This window comes from Patella vulgata, chromosome 3 (assembly GCF_932274485.2).
Source record: "Patella vulgata chromosome 3, xgPatVulg1.2, whole genome shotgun sequence".
NCBI classification, from domain to species: Eukaryota; Metazoa; Mollusca; class Gastropoda; family Patellidae; genus Patella; species Patella vulgata.
Window position 1 is genome coordinate 65,340,208 of NC_065881.2, and position 18,364 is coordinate 65,358,571.

At 35.0% G+C, this 18,364-nt stretch overlaps 1 protein-coding gene across 5 annotated transcripts in view; it reads left to right on the forward strand.

Moving 5' to 3' along the window:
- LOC126815159 (cGMP-specific 3',5'-cyclic phosphodiesterase) overlaps nt 1-18,364 on the forward strand; it is an 84,892-nt gene that overhangs the window by 20,065 nt on the left and 46,463 nt on the right. For all 5 annotated transcript variants that reach the window (XR_007677836.2, XM_056099594.1, XM_056099595.1 and 2 more), the window contains exon 2: nt 4,511-6,071. Coding sequence is in view for 4 of the 5 variants with exons in the window: in XM_056099594.1 (XP_055955569.1) it covers nt 5,487-6,071 (585 nt within the window). In the remaining variant the exon portion in view is untranslated. The remainder of the gene's footprint in view (nt 1-4,510; nt 6,072-18,364) is intronic.

Below are 18,364 nucleotides of genomic sequence, written 5' to 3' on the forward strand. Positions count from 1 at the left end.
TTTTGTCATCTGGGGTCCCCAAGGTTCTGTTCTTGGTCCGATTTTATTTACCCTCTATACGTCACCATTAGGAGATATTGTCAGAAAATATGGTCTCAGCTTTCATTTGTATGCCGATGATACTCAATTATATATTTCATTTACACCTAATTGTCCATCTTCTTTCAATTTATCAAAATTGCAACTTGAGAACTGTATTAGTGAAATTAGAAAATGGATGTCAAAGAACTTTCTAAAATTGAATGATGATAAAACCGAATATTTGTTATTAGGCTCAAGGCATCAATTAAGTAAATCTGCACAAGATAACCCCCCTGTTGTAATCGGTAATTGTGATATATTCTGCTCGTAATATTGGCGCTATCTTTGATAGTTTTATGCTTATGGGAGCTCAAGTAAATAATATTTGTAAATTGTGCTATTTTAATATTAGAAATATAGGTAAAATACGTAAATGTGTAACTGTAGAGGCCACTAAGTCACTTGTTAATTCTCTGGTCACTTCTCGATTAGATAACTTTAATTCACTTTTAGTTGGTTTACCTTTAAAGCGTATAGATAAATTACAAAAAGTACAGAATACTGCGGCTAGACTTGTTACTTTAACTAAGAAATGTGACCACATAACTCCTGTTTTATATAATTTACAGTGGTTACCTGTTAAATATCGAATTGATTTTAAGATTTTATTACTTACTTTTAAATGTTTAAATAATTTAGCTCCTGTTTACCTCTCAGATCTTTTAGAACTTTATACACCTAGCCGAACATTACGTACATCAGATAAACTACTTTTAAAGCCCAAAACTGTTCAACTAGTCTCCTATGGTCAGCGCTCTTTTACTTATCAAGCACCTGTTTTATGGAATAATCTACCATTTAGTTTAAGATGTTGTACATCTCTGTATTCTTTTAAAAAACAACATAAAACACATTTATTTAATCAGGCTTTTAACTGACTCTGTATACAATCGTTAACATGCCCATAATCTTGTTGTTTATGTGTGATTTACATTGTCCTTTGTAAAGTGCCTCTGAACATGTTATATGAAAGGGTGCACTATAAATATGCTGTAATAATAATAATAATAATAATATAGACATTATTTGTTATCTATTTCTTTGTTCAGAGTGGTAATTTCACTTTATAGCATATTTCTTTGAAAACTGGCCTGGGAATCCATGCACCCTCCATTATACAAATTAACACTAACTCATATTATTAAAATATTCTTAGTCATATGGTATATTGATCTGCTGTCAAAGCAAATTATTTATTAATTTATTCATAAACATTTTGGAAGTTATGTTTCCACTATATTGTGTTAGTAACGTGGTCGTTGATTAGTCTAATTGTAGTAATATATATACATGTATGTAATATATACTATATAAGCTATAGAAGAGCCTATTAACGCCCACTAATCGTTATTATATAAACGCCAACATAAATAATATTATCCTTCAGAAATTATAACACGTCATTGTTCAATTAATACATGTTGGTCATGCTCGGAGTAACATTGTGTGGCCATAGGTTACAGTCGAATGGTATCTCCTCGATCTACATGTAGGGTTGTATTTGTTAGATCACTGAAATCAAAGGGTAATTTAATTTTGGATATAACAATACTATACATGTATATGACAATCCAGATCTAGTGGGATTGTCTATAGTGTGGGATGCTCTCTACCCGATCGTTCTAAACATCTTTTTATATGCCCACATTTTCATGTGGACGTATATTGTCGTCGCCCCTGTCCGTCAACAATTTGTTTGTCGACATTCTACAGGTCACAATTTTTTATCCAATTTTGACGAATCTTGAACGATAGCTTTATATCCCAAAGATCTCGGTTCCTTTTGAAATTGACATGTATTGGACCGTAACTTCATGGATTATGGCAATTGATTGTACAAAAAATCACGTTTTTAGCTTGTGGACGCTCTAGAGGTCACAAGTTATATCCGATTTTGATGAAACAAGAAATGTATGTTTATAACCCAACGATCTAGGTTCCTTTCGATATTCGCGCTTGTCGGACTGTAACTTCCTGGAATATGGCCCCTGATTATGGTCCCTCTAGAGGTCACAATTTTGATCCGAATTATAAAACCGTTCGAATATATGACCGTTACACCATAATGGGTGTTGAGTTCGAATTTCTTGAAAATCAGACCGAAACAAAATGACAACTCCCTGTACGCAAACAGTGTTAAAGTATTAATATCAAGGTTGTGGACCCTGTAGAGGTCACAATTTTGATCCGATTTTGATGGAACTTACAACAGATGTTTATATCCCACAGATCTCGGTTCCTTTAGATATTCGCACATATCGGACCGTAACTTCCAAAAAATCGCGATGTTAGCTTATGGGCCCTCTAGAGGTCACAATTTTTTCCGATTTTAAGAATTGTTTAAATATATCATCGCTACACTTTGATGATGGTTGGGTTCGAATTCCGTAAAAATCGGACAAAAAACTGCCCGACAAAATGGCCGCTGTTTGAACGCAAATAGTTTAAAAGGATATAATACCAAGGTTGTGGGCCCTCTAGAAGTCACAATTTTGTCCGATTTAAATGAAACATAAAATGTTTATATCCCAAAGATCCCAGTTCCTTTCGAATCAAGACCGCGTTTCCGAGACATCCAGTGTAATGAATGGCTGTAAAGACCAGAAATTGAGTCCAAATCTTTATTTGGCAACATTTTCTCATAAAACAGGTATATTTGTATGTTTTTGATGATTAATGACTATAGGTAGGTCTAGATCAATATATAAGCATGAATGCATGTATTGACATTAATCTTCATATAGCTATGTATGATATTATTAATTAAACATAGGAGACTGGTAACACAAAGAGAATATATTGTCATCTTCGATTTTTATACTAATTTTATTTAACAATCATTAGCTAACATGAAATCCCATTTACCGCAATACCCAGTAACTCTCGGGGTTAAATGGTTTATATGATAATTAAACTATGTTTTATGATGAAATGTATAAACACATATTAAAAGGGTTGCAGACAGCAGTCCGATATTCATTTTGCTCCACAATTCCACCATCAAAAACTGGTGCTTTAGTGCTGTTTGGAATTAATAGTATTCAAAGGAGCAATTCAGGAATGTATCATCACAAACATTTTTATACGCTTACATGGAAATTTGGTCGTATAATGTCGTCGCCCCCGTCCATCCGTCCATCTTCCACAAGAATGGTGGAAGATCATCGAAATTGGAAACACTCCGTAGAAATAAGCTATATTTTGTAGCACATAAACGATCGACCAGATTATCTTAATCTGTGTAGGAATAAAGTAGAACCTGGTGAATCGATGCTAAACGTCAAAAAAGTCTGATTGAGAAGTCCAGCCCAGCTTTGCTCATTTGCTGTCCATTTAAAGCGTATAAATAAATCGCATCCTCAATAATCGATATTTATATAAGCATACCTATATGTTTAATGTATTGTTGGTCAACAACCTACCATGACCTCCACACTTATATCAAATGTTTATACTATTAATGTAGTTGGTCATTTGTTATAATTGTATTCACATTTCCTGATGTCCACTTTCTATACAGGACAGTTCAATGGAATACAATTACTCTTTATGACTGACCGACGTCTCATTTAAGATCTACGAGCAAACGACCGTATTGAATTAATTGTATCCCATATAATTATGTCTTATGTATATTCTGTTAATTAACTAAATGTTATTGAATTAGTTTTCATCTGTGGCAATATATAGCTTCTGATATTTGTTCTGAAAGGAGATATGTAACACTATCGTAGTCATTTGATGCCATAGCTGATGTAAGCTATGAATATATACATACATATATATTGTTTCTCTTAGTGAATGGAGTAGGGTTTAACGTCTCGTCAACACCTTACAACACTTCGACACGGCCATTTTGAGACAGTTCAGCGGTTACGGGTGCACCGCGAGAACTGGGCTTGAAATACCCAACGGTTCTTGTATACCCACACCGAGACGCCAGTACATGCTACTCGATCAACGGTCTCTCCTTTTCTTTTAATGAACAGTATAATAATAAAACTGGATGAAACGCATCAGTAACATATCTATTTGGTTCCCTGTTTTCATATGCAGCGAATTTTATAACAGCCAAGAATTGATTTTTCCGGAATCGTGTTGTGTATTGTTTTAAAATTATATATCAATTTTCAATGATTGGTTCGAATTGCAAGAAAAAAATATTTATAGGGATTAGTAAGTAAAATGTCCAGTTTAGTATATATGTCAATCTTTATTCATATTAGAAATTGGAAATGAAATGAACTGAAATTTAACGTCCTACCCACTGAGCCATCGAGGTATATTGATGGAAAATTCCTGAGAATTCGACTGTTGGAATATCCGTTAAATTTCTTGCCAATCCTTCGTCTATATGTATAAGAATTGTATAACTTATATTGTGATTTATACTATTCATATATTACATCAGTAAATCTTGTCGTTATAGGTTGATGGCTATTGTGAATGGCAGGTCATACTGTGCAAGGTTAATACAGAGTGTTACTAATACTTAATCCATGCGGGTTATGCCATTTACATTAGAGTCGGGTGAAGGGTTGTTTTCCGGCTGCTCATGACCAGCTGTATATAGAAGTCAAGAAGACAATGGACTGGGGCATGATTGTCCATTTCCTGGGGATATCCATCCGATTTATTTATGTGTAAAGTAATGAGCAGAAAGTCGTTGTTTATTATGGGGTTCTATCGGCAATAAAAGAATTGCTCGCTGCTCACTAATGGAATCAATAGCGTTCTGACAGCCCACCTTGTGTATATAGACTACACTTTCTGATATATTGACAACAGGCGTGAGATTCACCAAACCAACGCTTTATATACAACCTGCTATTGTCGCGGAAAGAATATTCTCACCATCCTGAAACGAGCTGCGTGTGTAGCAATCGGCATTTAGTTACGGAATTCACGATATCGAGGAAGCAACGGCGTGGTGAATAAACCCGCAATCAGATGGATTACTACGCTGATTGAGTAAAGATGAATGTGGATCGTGTAGAAAGAATTATAACGCCAACTTTTATACCTGTGTGTGACGGACACTAGCTGCGTCCTGGAACTTAATTATTGTGTATTTATAATATACGGGATTGTAAATATCGTATCATTCATATAACACTGTGATTATACAGCCTCGTGTATACGTTCTGTTGATAGATTAGATAATGAATTTCCTATCATCACAAATCAATATACATATGTGTATATATATGTATATATAAAATGATTTATTAATCTGTGTATTAATAGAATGGATCATCTCATATGATATTATTATCATAGACGTGTCTATTAACGGGGTAGCGAATTGTCGTCTGTGATTCAACCATTCAGTTCTAACAGCCACAGCAGGTGTGTTCGTTCATCAGTTCCTTATTTTCAGTTGAGCAGACGACATCGTAACAAACATGGCAGATCTAACCGAGGATGCTGTTAGCAAATATCTGCGAGACAATCCCGAATTCTTGGCAAAATGGTTGTCTCAGAACTCTTTACCCGACACGGGTCAATGCGCAACGAAGGGAAATAAAGAGGACGGGGGAGAATCACTTCTTTCGGGAATTTCAAACTTTTCCCAGATTGTTAAAAACTCCATTACAGGCAGTATATTTAAAAGTTATTTGCAAGGTGAAAGATCGAGAAAGGTCTCCGTAAAAAAAGATCGGTCGACTTTGATACATATGTCCGAATCGGAACTTTTCATGGAACTTATACGAGATATAGCTAGTGAATTGGACGTTAATGTATTGTGCCATAAGATTATTCAGAACGTTAGTATTTTAACAGACAGTGACAGGGGTAGCTTGTTTCTGTGTCGTGGAACAAAGGAAAATAGATTTTTGGTGTCCAAATTATTTGATGTAACCGATACATCGACATTAGAGGAATCCATACATACAGAGGAGAATGAGATAAAAGTGCCTTTTGGTAAAGGGATAGCCGGTCACGTAGCATTAACCAAAGAAACCATCAATATACAGGATGCATATAAGGTAAGTACAATATTGTTACGCTTACTCTTTCTGGAACACCCGGTACCACTCCTTGAATATCTAACAATTTCTAGAGCATCCGACACCACTCCTTACATAGCTAACACTTTTTTGATGTACGTTTATATGTATATACATTATAATATATATAAAATATAAATAAGAGGTTTGAAAAGAAAATAATCTACATATTTTAAGCTAGCGCTTTCAGTTCCATCTAACCTCTTCAGACTTTAATATGGGTGTCACAAGAAAAATTGTTAAGGTATATCCCAGGAACCAGAAATATGTGCCACTTTAATGTAAAGTGATGATATAAATAAATCTCTTAAGTTTTGGGGTTTTTTTTTCAAAAATATCTCTTACAATGTGGGCTGTTTGGGCGTCTTGGTATGAAAAATATAGCAAAAGTATTATTACTATATTTGCCACATTTATCTAAGACACATAAATATGGCGTTGAGAAATCAATAGAAACTTTAAATGTCCATTAATTAAAGAGGACATAAAGCAAACGCATCAAGATCTTGATAAACCAAAAACAAATTACATCTACAGTCCATTCATAATTAATTGAAACGGGTGATTTGTTATGGTCTGATTGGTTATGTATCCACAGGTGTGTAATAAAATATAACAATTAAACATACTACGATGATTGGTTTTATATGAAGTAAATGAAATTAAATGAAATGTGGTTGAGCGTCTTACTCCGACTGGGCTAATGGAGGCGGGTATGCGCCATACAGTGTGCTATGGGGGAATTTTGCCCGGAAAGCAGCGCCAAGGACTACTCTTATATTAAAACCCAAGAGTTCTTTTACGTGCATGCCAATGTGCACACGGGACCTCGGTTCTACGTCCCGTCCGAACGATTATATGAGGTAAGGGAAGCAGTATAGTACGACTTATGAACTGCGCAGTCTTATTTTAGATTCTACTTTAGAATTTGTTGTAAATGCGCAATAACATTGATACTGTTTAGGCAACAGCTGATATTATTTTAACATCAGTTTACCAGTTATTCCCGACCTTTACCTGGCAAGGTTATATACACTACTCTGTGACTTGTTATATATAGGCTTTAGATCGATGATACTGTAATGTATTCCCTTGTTTTACAATAATTAGAAATGGAATGGTGTGAAATGCATAAGCATAAATGCCGCCAGTAATATAAGTCCTGCTATATGCTGGTTGTGTCATATCCTGCAAGTTATACTTTTCAGCAATTCACACATAAATTATGACTATATTATGCATTACACACCTTTAGTCTCTTCCATAAATTGTTCGTCTGGGACTATCAAGGCTATGTCATCAGCATAGTATTGATAGCAGGGTTTAATTTCATAATATCCTTGATAAGTCATTAATATTATACAGCACACGAAGTTGGTGACGTCAACCCGCCTTTTTTTACACCTGATTTGATACCTAACTAGGGTAACTAGGGTAACCCATTGTGTATTTCATATAGTGATTTAAGAGTATTTCAGCATATTATACCACTTTAATTCTTTCGATATTTATAAATCTTTTCCGAAAAGTAATTTTAGAACATAAGGTGACATCTTCTCAATTGTATTTCTGCTATTCAATAGGCTAGGGAGGATAATACGTATGTGTCACTATTTGAGTTCTTACTGCACACAATTCTAAGTGGAATTAATACGGGGAGAAATATACAGCTCTGTCAGTGTCCAATGCAAATCATACAATCTATGTTGTAAAATGGGATTCGCTAATGAATCTAATAAGAGAAGAAGTATTGCGAACATTTATCTGATTAAACTCACTAATTTTAGATAATTTGTGTTCTGGATGATCTGTAGTAAGCACCAGTCAGCACATGTTGTTTATTTATCCATTTATTTTCGTCTTGATAAACATAACAAAAATCAGTTAAAATATTGGTTTTAGTTTAAGTAAAAGGGTTTTTTTATAAAATCAGGAACGAAAATACCCCCACTTTTTCGTGACCTAGTCATTTATATAACAACCTAAAGTAATTTTCTGAAAACAAAAGGAGGTATGGTTTGTTTTTATTCATTAGTTTAGAAAGTCATTTTACATGAGATTTTGTCTAATTCAACAACACACATGTTACTTTGGAGTCTGATGTACTGAATATCATAAGTTAACGTATAAGATTTTAATGTACTGAAATAGAATAAATGAAATGAAATGGGGTTTGACGTCCGACTGTTCTGCTCCGACTGGGCTAATGAAGACGGGCATACGTCATGCAGTGTGCTATAAGGGAAATGTGGTTTAACGTCTTACTGTTCTGCTAAGACTGGGCTAATGGAGACGGATGTGCGCCATACGGTGTGCTATGGGGTAATTTTGCCTACACAGCGACGCTAAGGCCTACTCTTATATCGAATTCCAATTGTCAAGGGATCTTTTACGTGCACGCCAATGTTTACACTGGACCTCGGTTTTTCGTCCGAACGACTAGACAGCTGTCCTTGTCAGGCCCTCCGTTCTGTACCACTGTCAAGGGGAAACAACGCCGGAAAATCCAGGTGAACTTTATCGGCCAACACCGGGATCGAACCCTCGACCCCCAGGATATCGAACCAGCGGCGTCTCACTCACTCATCCACCGTGCCTCCTGAAATAGAAGAAGTTAATACCATAAACTGTACTGAAATATCATAAGTCAACATGTCAACGCCATAAATATACTGAAACGTCACAAGTTAAGTTAATGTCTGAACATTTAAAAGTTGTTTATTTGCAAGTGCTACTGGTTTAGGAGTTGCCAAACTTTGAAAAAGCTTTGTCTATGGAAGCATGTTGTGGGCATTTTATAATCTCGTCGCAGGAATTCCTGGCAAAAAGTCGAGTCTGAGAAGTCGAGAGGTGAATCAAAAAGGCTATGAATAGCTTAATCAAATATACTAAGTTAATACGAATTAATGAAACATTAAGTATTGGTCACCGACCCGGATTTTCAACATAACAGTTGAAATATTACACTAATACAATTGGGAATCCGAAATGTCAGACATTCATCTCACAGCTGAGCTTTGTAGAAAGCATTGCATTCGGTAATTCCATAAGCGTAAGTAGACCCCATCACATCGTTTAGTTATTGGACGTAAATACTAGCCTCATCAGTACAGCTATATAACTTTTTTTGTCAGGTGCTGCGATTTGCAAGTAAAATAATTCACACATTTGGACCTATTCAGGCTTTTTATACACATCTGGACCTATTCAGACTTTTTATAGGCCCACGTGGAAGGGTGGTCGTATATTGCCGTCGCCCCCGCCCTTACGTCAGTAAGTCCGTCCGTACGTCGTTCACAATTTCTTGTGAAAACTCTACATACTACATTTATCATCTGATTGTTTTGAAATGGATATATGTTGTTTACATCAGTGAGATGAAGAAACCTATTTAATTTCAATAATTTCTGTTAATTTCTTCTGGAGTTATGACCCTTGTTTTACTTTATTGGACCTTGTGAACGCTCTAAAACAAAAATTATCATCCGATCTTTATGAAATTTATATGCATCATTTAGATTAGTGAAACGAAGAAGCCTATTGAATTTCACCAATTTCCGTTAATTTCTTCTAGAAGTATGGCCCTTTTTTCACTTTGTTTCACCTTATGAACGCTCGAATGATAAAAGTTATCCTCTGATCTGTATGAAATTTATATGCATCATTTAAATTAGTAAAACAAAGAATCATATTGAATTTCAGCAATTTTCCGTTAATTTCTTCTCGAGTTATGGCCCTTGTTTCACTTTGTTGCACCTTGTGAATGCTCTAACGACAAAAGTCATCATCTGATCTGTATGAAATTTATACAGACGATTTAAATTAGTTACACGAAGACTCCTATTGTATTTCAGCAATTTCCAATAATTACATATAGAGTTATTGTCCTTGTTTAACTTTGTTGAACCATGTGAACATTCGAATAACCAACGTTACCATCTGATCTGTACGAAATTTATATGCAGCATTTAAATTAGTGAAACGAAGAATCCTTTTGAATTTCAGAAATTTCAAATAGTTACACGTAGAGTTATGGCTCCTGTTTCACCTTGTTGAACCGTGTAAACGCTAAAATGATGAAAGTTATCATCCGATCTGTATGAAATTTATATGCATTATTTGAATTAGTGAAACGAAGAAGCGTATTGAATTTTCGTCAATTACTTCTAAATTGATGGCGCTTGTTTTACTTTGTTGAACACTCAAACGGCGAAAATTATAATCTGATCTATATGAAATTGTCTTGTAAATAAATGCCCCTAATTATCTACAAAAGAAGAAATATGCGACAACCCTTGTTGACCCCCCGGACGTGTTAGCTGCCGTGGGCGTATGTTTCTTTGTCTGGCAATCTATCTTTATATAATTTAACAAATGTTTTATACTATAGACCTAGTATTTAAGTATAACTATATAGTTTATACGGATAACACAAATACTTAGAATGGGATGTTTGTACGAAAGCGATAGCAGAGTTATTATTACAGATGGCGGTTTGAAATACACGTGCAACCAATGTAAGGTTTATATGGCCAAGGCTTCATTTAGAATTCATGGATTTTATTAAAATAAATTTGTTTTAAATATATAATTATATGTTGTTATATTCTTCAAATACGGGGATCAAGGGGAACCGAGGATGAAGCTTAAGTTTATTAAAGCGGACAGCAGTACATTTTTCTGAAAGTTACTTTACTTATAAACAAAAAGACCCCTTGAAGGCCATAAACTGAAAAAGCATCAGGGGAACGAGGATATTGGATTCTGATTCAAAGTTTTTAAAGTTCATAGTACAAAAATATATTATCATCATGTGAAACTTGAGAAACTTTGATACCAATTTAGTTCAAGCTTATGAATCTATCCGTACGTGGAGTTCATTTCTAACGTTTTGCCAAGTTTCTGAAAAGTAACGAAATAACCATACCTTAACTTTTCTCTCTTAAAGAGTGTTTTTGTAGAACAGTTTTACAAATTTAGATACTTAATTCAGCTTAAACTTTCTTTACTCAAATTGTGATTAATGTGCTGTAAGAGCTAAATAATGGTTAATTGTAAAAAGGGTGTTTTTGTTGGTTTGAACTAAATATAGTGATCATGCCAAATATAACATAGTGTTATTAACATCTGAATTACAAACTCTTTTTAAATTACATTTGAAAAGAGGTGCACCTTTTGTAATCCTTTTATATGATGTTTTTCTATCAGAATGAGATAATTAGCGTTTTCTTTTCATTTGTCTAAAGCAATCAGCTGCGGTCTCTAGTTTGATAACAACAGATAGGTTTAAAGGAGCTAAATCGCTAACATTTGGGACCTAGAAATTGACCAAAGTGGGTCACAACGCATATAATACTGTAATATGAATGTATATAAACTGATTTACATTCAATGGTTTCCGTTTTTACTCCAATTTCAACTCAGTTATGTTCGGCAAAATAAGCCAGCAGTCTCAAGCGAGAGCAAATTTCTAGCGCCTGGTTATTCCAGTCTACATACGCCGTTAGATTTGGTGCAATGTGTCTAGCCCCGTCCCTCGAGTCTCTTGATACAACTGGGGCTGAAGCGCATTATGGTACACGATTCGTGTACCAATGGTAAAATGTTTATTTTGTCTTAAATATTGGATATCAAAAGCCCATCTTTTTCCGGTAAGATCACAACATGAATGTTGATTTAATTTGACAAATAAATCGTGTTTTCAATGTTGAAGATTTTGGATGATATTGAGTTAGAGACTTAGCTACTTTAAGTTAGTTATACACGACGAACCTAAGATGTTTTATATTGAAGATTTTTTATTAATTGAATGAGGTAATTGGCTATTCCGATTTGGGAGATTGAATAAAGGGACTATGGGCTCTTTGATATTCTTTCAAATTCCCTTGATCTTCTTCGAAGACTATTTCGTCAACTCTTTCGTATCTTTAAATAACCATTTTAGACCTGGAGAATGGAAATTGGAGACCACACAAAAATAAGACACTCGACTCATTAACAGATCTTCTACTCCATTCCCTCCAATTGCCAACGAACAGACTTTTTGGAGTTAATTAACCATAAAACTATTGACGTCCCTGGCGAAACTAAAAGGGGGCTAGGGTGCGGGGAAGTAGGTCGGTGACCTCTCCCCCCAAATATGCCGCGGAAGGTAGTATCTTGATTATACTGACTGGAATTTTTTTGCATTTAATTAAGTGGCTTATGCTTTTATGGTATGAAACCATTTTGTTTTTGCCAAAAGAGGTAGAAGAACCAGTTATCCTAATTTCTTTCTTACAAAACAATATCTGTCTAAATTGTATGTCGGTGTTTTTACAATAAACACTATAGCAACGTGATCGTCCATTGTTCCATATGGATTTTCATTTTTTTCATCACATTTCGAGAATCATTATTAAGGTTACATTTTTATGAAATTGATTTTTTGTTTAGATATCCCAAATGAAAGAAAACGAGTAAAGCAAATACATTTTAATTGGCATTTTCCAAATATAGCAATTTGGTCTTTTGCGACTTCATCAACCAGGAAATGGACGGGCCATGTTTGGTCGATCACGGCATTCGTTAAGGGGGCATTATGTAAGATTTAAATAAAGAGCTGGTCGTTCTCGCTATAATATTATAAAAAATAGATAATGCAAACTGAATATGTTGAACATTTCATTCAAACTGCTTTATTTTGAGTGGAGTTATAAATGGTTGTAGTTTTGACAAGACATGTGCCTTGATCATAACCACCGTACTGATCATTCGAGTCTTAGCCTAGCTTCTCCATTTTTAAATTAAACCATTAAATGACCGTATCGTTCTAATCTACTTGAAATCGGAGCCACCCGAGCACCGAGAGTTAATAAATGTCTAATTAATCATTTAAGGTCCAAAGAAAGACCTCCAATAGGCAGATTTAGCTCTTACATAATGCCTGTTTAATGAAAAAAAGTGAATTTATCAGTGCTAATTAATTTCTTCCAGAACCAGATATAATATTTCTATTGTGCGAAATATGTTTTTATTTTTTTATTTTTTTTTTTTTTTTCATAATAAATTCTACAAATTCCTCCCCAGGCATGATATTAATTACCATTGTTTACATATAACAATACTTACATAACATTATATGTAAATATTTACTAAGTACGTCATTATGTATATTTTATAGAATGTAAGCACCAGGCTGGTTCATTTAATCATTTTAAAGTGACGAACTGTAGAAATATTATGATCTGCCAATAACAAAGGATTTAGTGATCAAATTATTACACCTTTTCTGTAAAATACGATTTTTTCTCGGATCACTAGTTCCGTTCTTTATCCATTAGTTACAACTATCACGCAATCATGTACAGCTGCAGGTACATACTCGATAAGTTGTGAGGGGCTCGTGCAAGAAATGCTATTGCTACCTCTTTCTTGAAACTTTGTGTTATCTTGGGGAGCGACATTGGCTTGTGTTAGGTTCACCTCGCTACTAGACTGAATCACTTTGATGTTTTGGCCCGTTTATGATTTGGAAGCCGTGGTGGTTCAGTAAGTAAGACGTTGGCGCGCTAACCTGGAGGTCACGTGTTCTATCCTGATGTTGGCCGAGAAAGTTCATTGGGATTTTTCGTTGTGGTCCCTCCTGGCCAGTTGTGCAGGACGCAGGGTCTGGCAAGGGACAACGTAAAAGGGGTTGGATGGTACGAAAACCCGAGGTTCCGTGTACACATTGGTGTGCGTGCATGTAAAAAAAAACCCTAGGCAATTGGAATTCGCCCTTGACAGTTGGAATTCGCCGTACTGTACACTGCATGGCGTATGCCCGTTCTCATTAGTCCAGTCGGAGCAGAACAGTAGGACGTTAAACCCCCATTTCATTTTTATGCTCGTCTTCATTAGCCCAGTTGGGGCAGAACAAAAGGACGTTAAACCCCATTTCAGTTTTATTTTGTGATTTTTTGTAAGTTTGTAAAGTAGTTCGGTACTGTATGTTTGGTTTCACATATGGCTGTATACAGTAATCCGTGGATAGCAAAACTTAAGCAGCTTTGAATGTTTAGCGGGTCTAAATATTTTAATGACGAATAATAGTTCCGGTCTGATAATGTTGATCTGGTTTAATCCCACACACAGTCTAATAAATGGTCTCAACGAAGGACACTTACAACATAAAATAACGATATAGTCATTTACTAACTATATTTATTTTATAATGTGTGTCATAAAATAATAAAACAAGTCTAGTTAAATAATACATCACACAATATGTTGTATATTGCTAACGATAATGTGTTTCCAACCTGCTATACAGCATAACAACATCTCTCGTTTTACATACTACACACTGTTGTATATACAGTTAATATATAAACACGCTGTTATCTGAGAGATTCGATAAATATGTTGTAACGTGTTAACATCTATGTATTGAGGGGGGTCGTACATGTGGTAGGCGATGCGTATTTCATCTGTTACACCATATACTAATTTTCGTTTATTTTCGTAATTTCACATGGCTAAGGGTATGTTACATAGCTACAAAACTAACTACTCTATTGCCATTGCCCCGAATTTGCCAAACTGCCGCTATATTAGGCTATAAGGTTTGATAGGTGTCGTACATAAGGTCGGATAGGTTTACTCATTCTGGAACATCTGATACCACTTATCATATATAGCGGGGGTTCACATAACTAACAATTTTCGCTGAACCTTTTTATATATATATCATTGTTACCGACAAACCTTAAATCACTCTAAATGAAGATTTAGTCCGAGTAGAGTTTCCTATTTGAAATGTCATAGGTTTTTTTTCCTATAATAATGTAGAAAACTTATGGCTACCGTATGTTGTTTATTTATAAATAACAAGAAAGCCAGACGTTGTTTTTGTGCGTGTTTCATTTATTTATTTTTTACTTCTTTGTTAATATTATCTAAGATTTATATATTTATACCACCGAGAGAAATTATATTTGTTGTTAAAACATGATATATTTCGAGATATGGATTTCAAACCCAAAAATACCGCCATTACCACTATTAATGATGTCTGTCATACTTGCGGTTGACGTTAAAGGATGTATTTCCTATTTTATTTATTGCAATTTTACAAATTAATTTCTATCTCTGGTATTATTTGTTTGGGTTGTAAGACATGTCATAGTTTGTTTTTTTTTTAAAGTTTTCAGGCTATAGATGATCTTATTAACCCGCATTAAGTCGATGCGATGGTTAATCAGGTCCGGATTAAGAGGGGTGGGGTTTGGGGTGCCGCCAGGGACCGCTAAATTAATTTTTTTTTAAAATAATATGTTACATTATAAAGTTTAACAAGAGGGGAGATTAAATTTTTACCGCTACGGTTTAACAACCACGAGACATTTGTCTGAATGTGAATGACAGTGACCAGAATATGTCCCCCTTCCCCCTTTCACTGCTAACGCAAGGGCCCCAGCGACATTTTCAGTTTTCTGTTTTGGAAAAAAAAACCTAAATATAACTGATAATAAAGGTTAATGTGGCGACTGTAAACCCTTGTCTCGAGAGGTTGGCTGCTATCCTGCTAAAATTACTCATTAGAAGAGAGACGTGTATCCTCACGACATTCCCGGATCAAACACGCCATTACCCAGTTAAATTACAAGTCAGTCCGTTCGCATGCTATCCTGTTTGGTCAATTCTAATGTTCAAGTTTTAAGGAAGTGACGCCGATAAGATATGTGTACTCCTCCCGGACGTCTATAATGCTATCAGATACACGCGTGTGTTCTCTCAAACAAAATAGATTTGACACTATAAATCATCTTCTATTCTGGGCCCTTCGATTTCTAAATATATGTAATGATACAGAACTATTTCTGACAAGGACAAGCTCCCTTCTTTTAAATGTGTGTACTAATACAGAACTATTTCTGACATGGATACCCCCCCCCCCCTGTTTTAAATGATACAGAACTATTTCTAGCAAGGCTAAAATTCTCCTTGCTTTAAATGTATGCTAAGGACGAAATAAAAGTGTATTTTAAACGAAATTTTATCAATAAACCTATAATGACCTACAAACCTACAAATATATTACTTGTCATATTTTGCGCATTGATATACACACTTCCGTTTTCTTCTTGGTCATCAAATTACTTTAATTACTTCCGTTTCTCGTAATTTTTTTAATTGAGATTAAAGGAGCTAAATCGCTAACAAATGGGACCTAGAAATTGACAAAAGTGGGTCGCAACGCATATAATACTGTAATATGAATGTATATAAACTAATTTACATTCAATGGTTTCTGTTTTTACTCCAATTTCAAATCAGTTATGTTCGGCGAAATAAGCCAGCAGTCTCAAGCGAGTGCAAATTTGGTGCAATGTGTCTAGCCTCGTCCCTCGAGTCTCTTGATACAACTGCGACTGAAGCGCATTATGGTACACGATTCGTGTACCAATGGTAAAATGTTTATTTTGTCTTAAATATTGGATATCAAAAGCCCATCTTTTTCCGGTAAGATCACAACATGAATGTTGATTTAATTTGACAAATAAATCGTGTTTTCAATGTTGAAGATTTTGGATGATATTGAGTTAGAGACTTAGCTCCTTTAAGGGAAGCCCGTGGCATTACAAACCTTTATCATCTCCTCGATTCCTTAACTTGATTTGCTAGTTATATCTTATGGCTTGCAATGTCCATTCTCTTCTGGCTTACATCCGTGCTTTTATGTGCTGTTCGGGCAAAATTTTCCCTTTTGTCTTGAAGTTTGTTGGTGCAGTAAAGTAACATGTTAAACCCCATTTTATTTCATTTCTAGTTAATTATTATGGTTTGTGCAGTCCTCCCATATTTACTAATACTGAATTTCACTGTATACTGTTAGAGATTGATGAACTTGCCTATTTGATGTCATATTTTGTGAGAAAATTAAAGTATGTTGTACATAGATGCATATATATATAACCCAGCCTGGTCACATATTATATATTATTTTTACTTATATTGACCGCTAATTAGTGGTCTAGTCAGAACGTGAATAATTATATTAGAAAATCTACATTAATCTCTTGTCTCTATGTACTGATGCCAATGTGGGTTAAATCAATAAGAATGCTGACATGTAGTCGACAGTTGTCGTCCTCATCAGCGTATAGCTAACACTGCCTGTCATAATTTACTTAGCTCTCTCTTGAGGGTTGTCCTGTACACGGTTATAGCTAATTACATCAACCCAATGTTTTTCATTAAGATCATTTACTGCCTGTTAATCTTATATTACTGGACTAAAGGTTGGACATATAGCTACACGAATTATATCAGATAACTGCCCATTACCGTGTTGGCATATATTGTCGTCGTCATTGTCTGTCCCTCGATCTTGAGAGTTGTCGTGTACACGGTTATTGCTAATTATACCCAGCCAATGTTTTTCATGAAGATCATTAACAGTCTGTTAACCTGATTAATAATCTGTTAATTTGATTACAACTGCCTAAATTACTGCACATTGCTGCGTTGGCATTTATTGTCGCCGCCCTTGTCTGTCCCTGGGTCCATCCGTTGTCCAACATTTCTTGTGAACACATTTATTATCTGATTAGTTTATGTCTCTGAAATCGAATTTCCAAACCGCTACTATTTCATTTAGTTACATGTGTCGTAACGAAACAGAGTATTTTAGACTTTCTAGAAGTTTCGATATCACTTATCATCAGCTAACCAAGCTCTATTGTACTGTGGTATACAACCCGAATAAGACTGGAAACACTCGACACACAATTCCAAAAACAGCAGAGTTTGTCTTGGATATCATTTAAAGTTAACACAATCAGATTAAAACACAGATCCTATTTCGTTTCGTTTTTATAATTCAAAATTTCGTTTTACTTGTCTTCGTATGACCCTGACGCGACCTTCCACTACAACCGGTCAGATCTTCATGTAGTGTAGGCCATCGAAAGTATAAAAAAAAACTAAACTAAAAATAGATCTGTATTTTATTCAGATTGAAGTTAAAAACGGACGTTAAATCATGTCTGTTTTTGTTGAACCATGTGGGAGATTGAGAAACGTCATAATAAATTTTATCCGCTTTGCTTAGCAGGATTTATTCACCGATCTCGTAGACAATTACTCTCCACCGGTGCTACCCATTACAATATTTCTAGACCGTTTAGCTTCGTTTCTTAGACAGTTCTTCATTCCCTTGTAAGTATTTAAGATAATTCAAACCTAATTATCCTTTCGTGGGTAATCTTCATCTCCCTTCATCAATACCAAAGGTGATTTATTTCTGA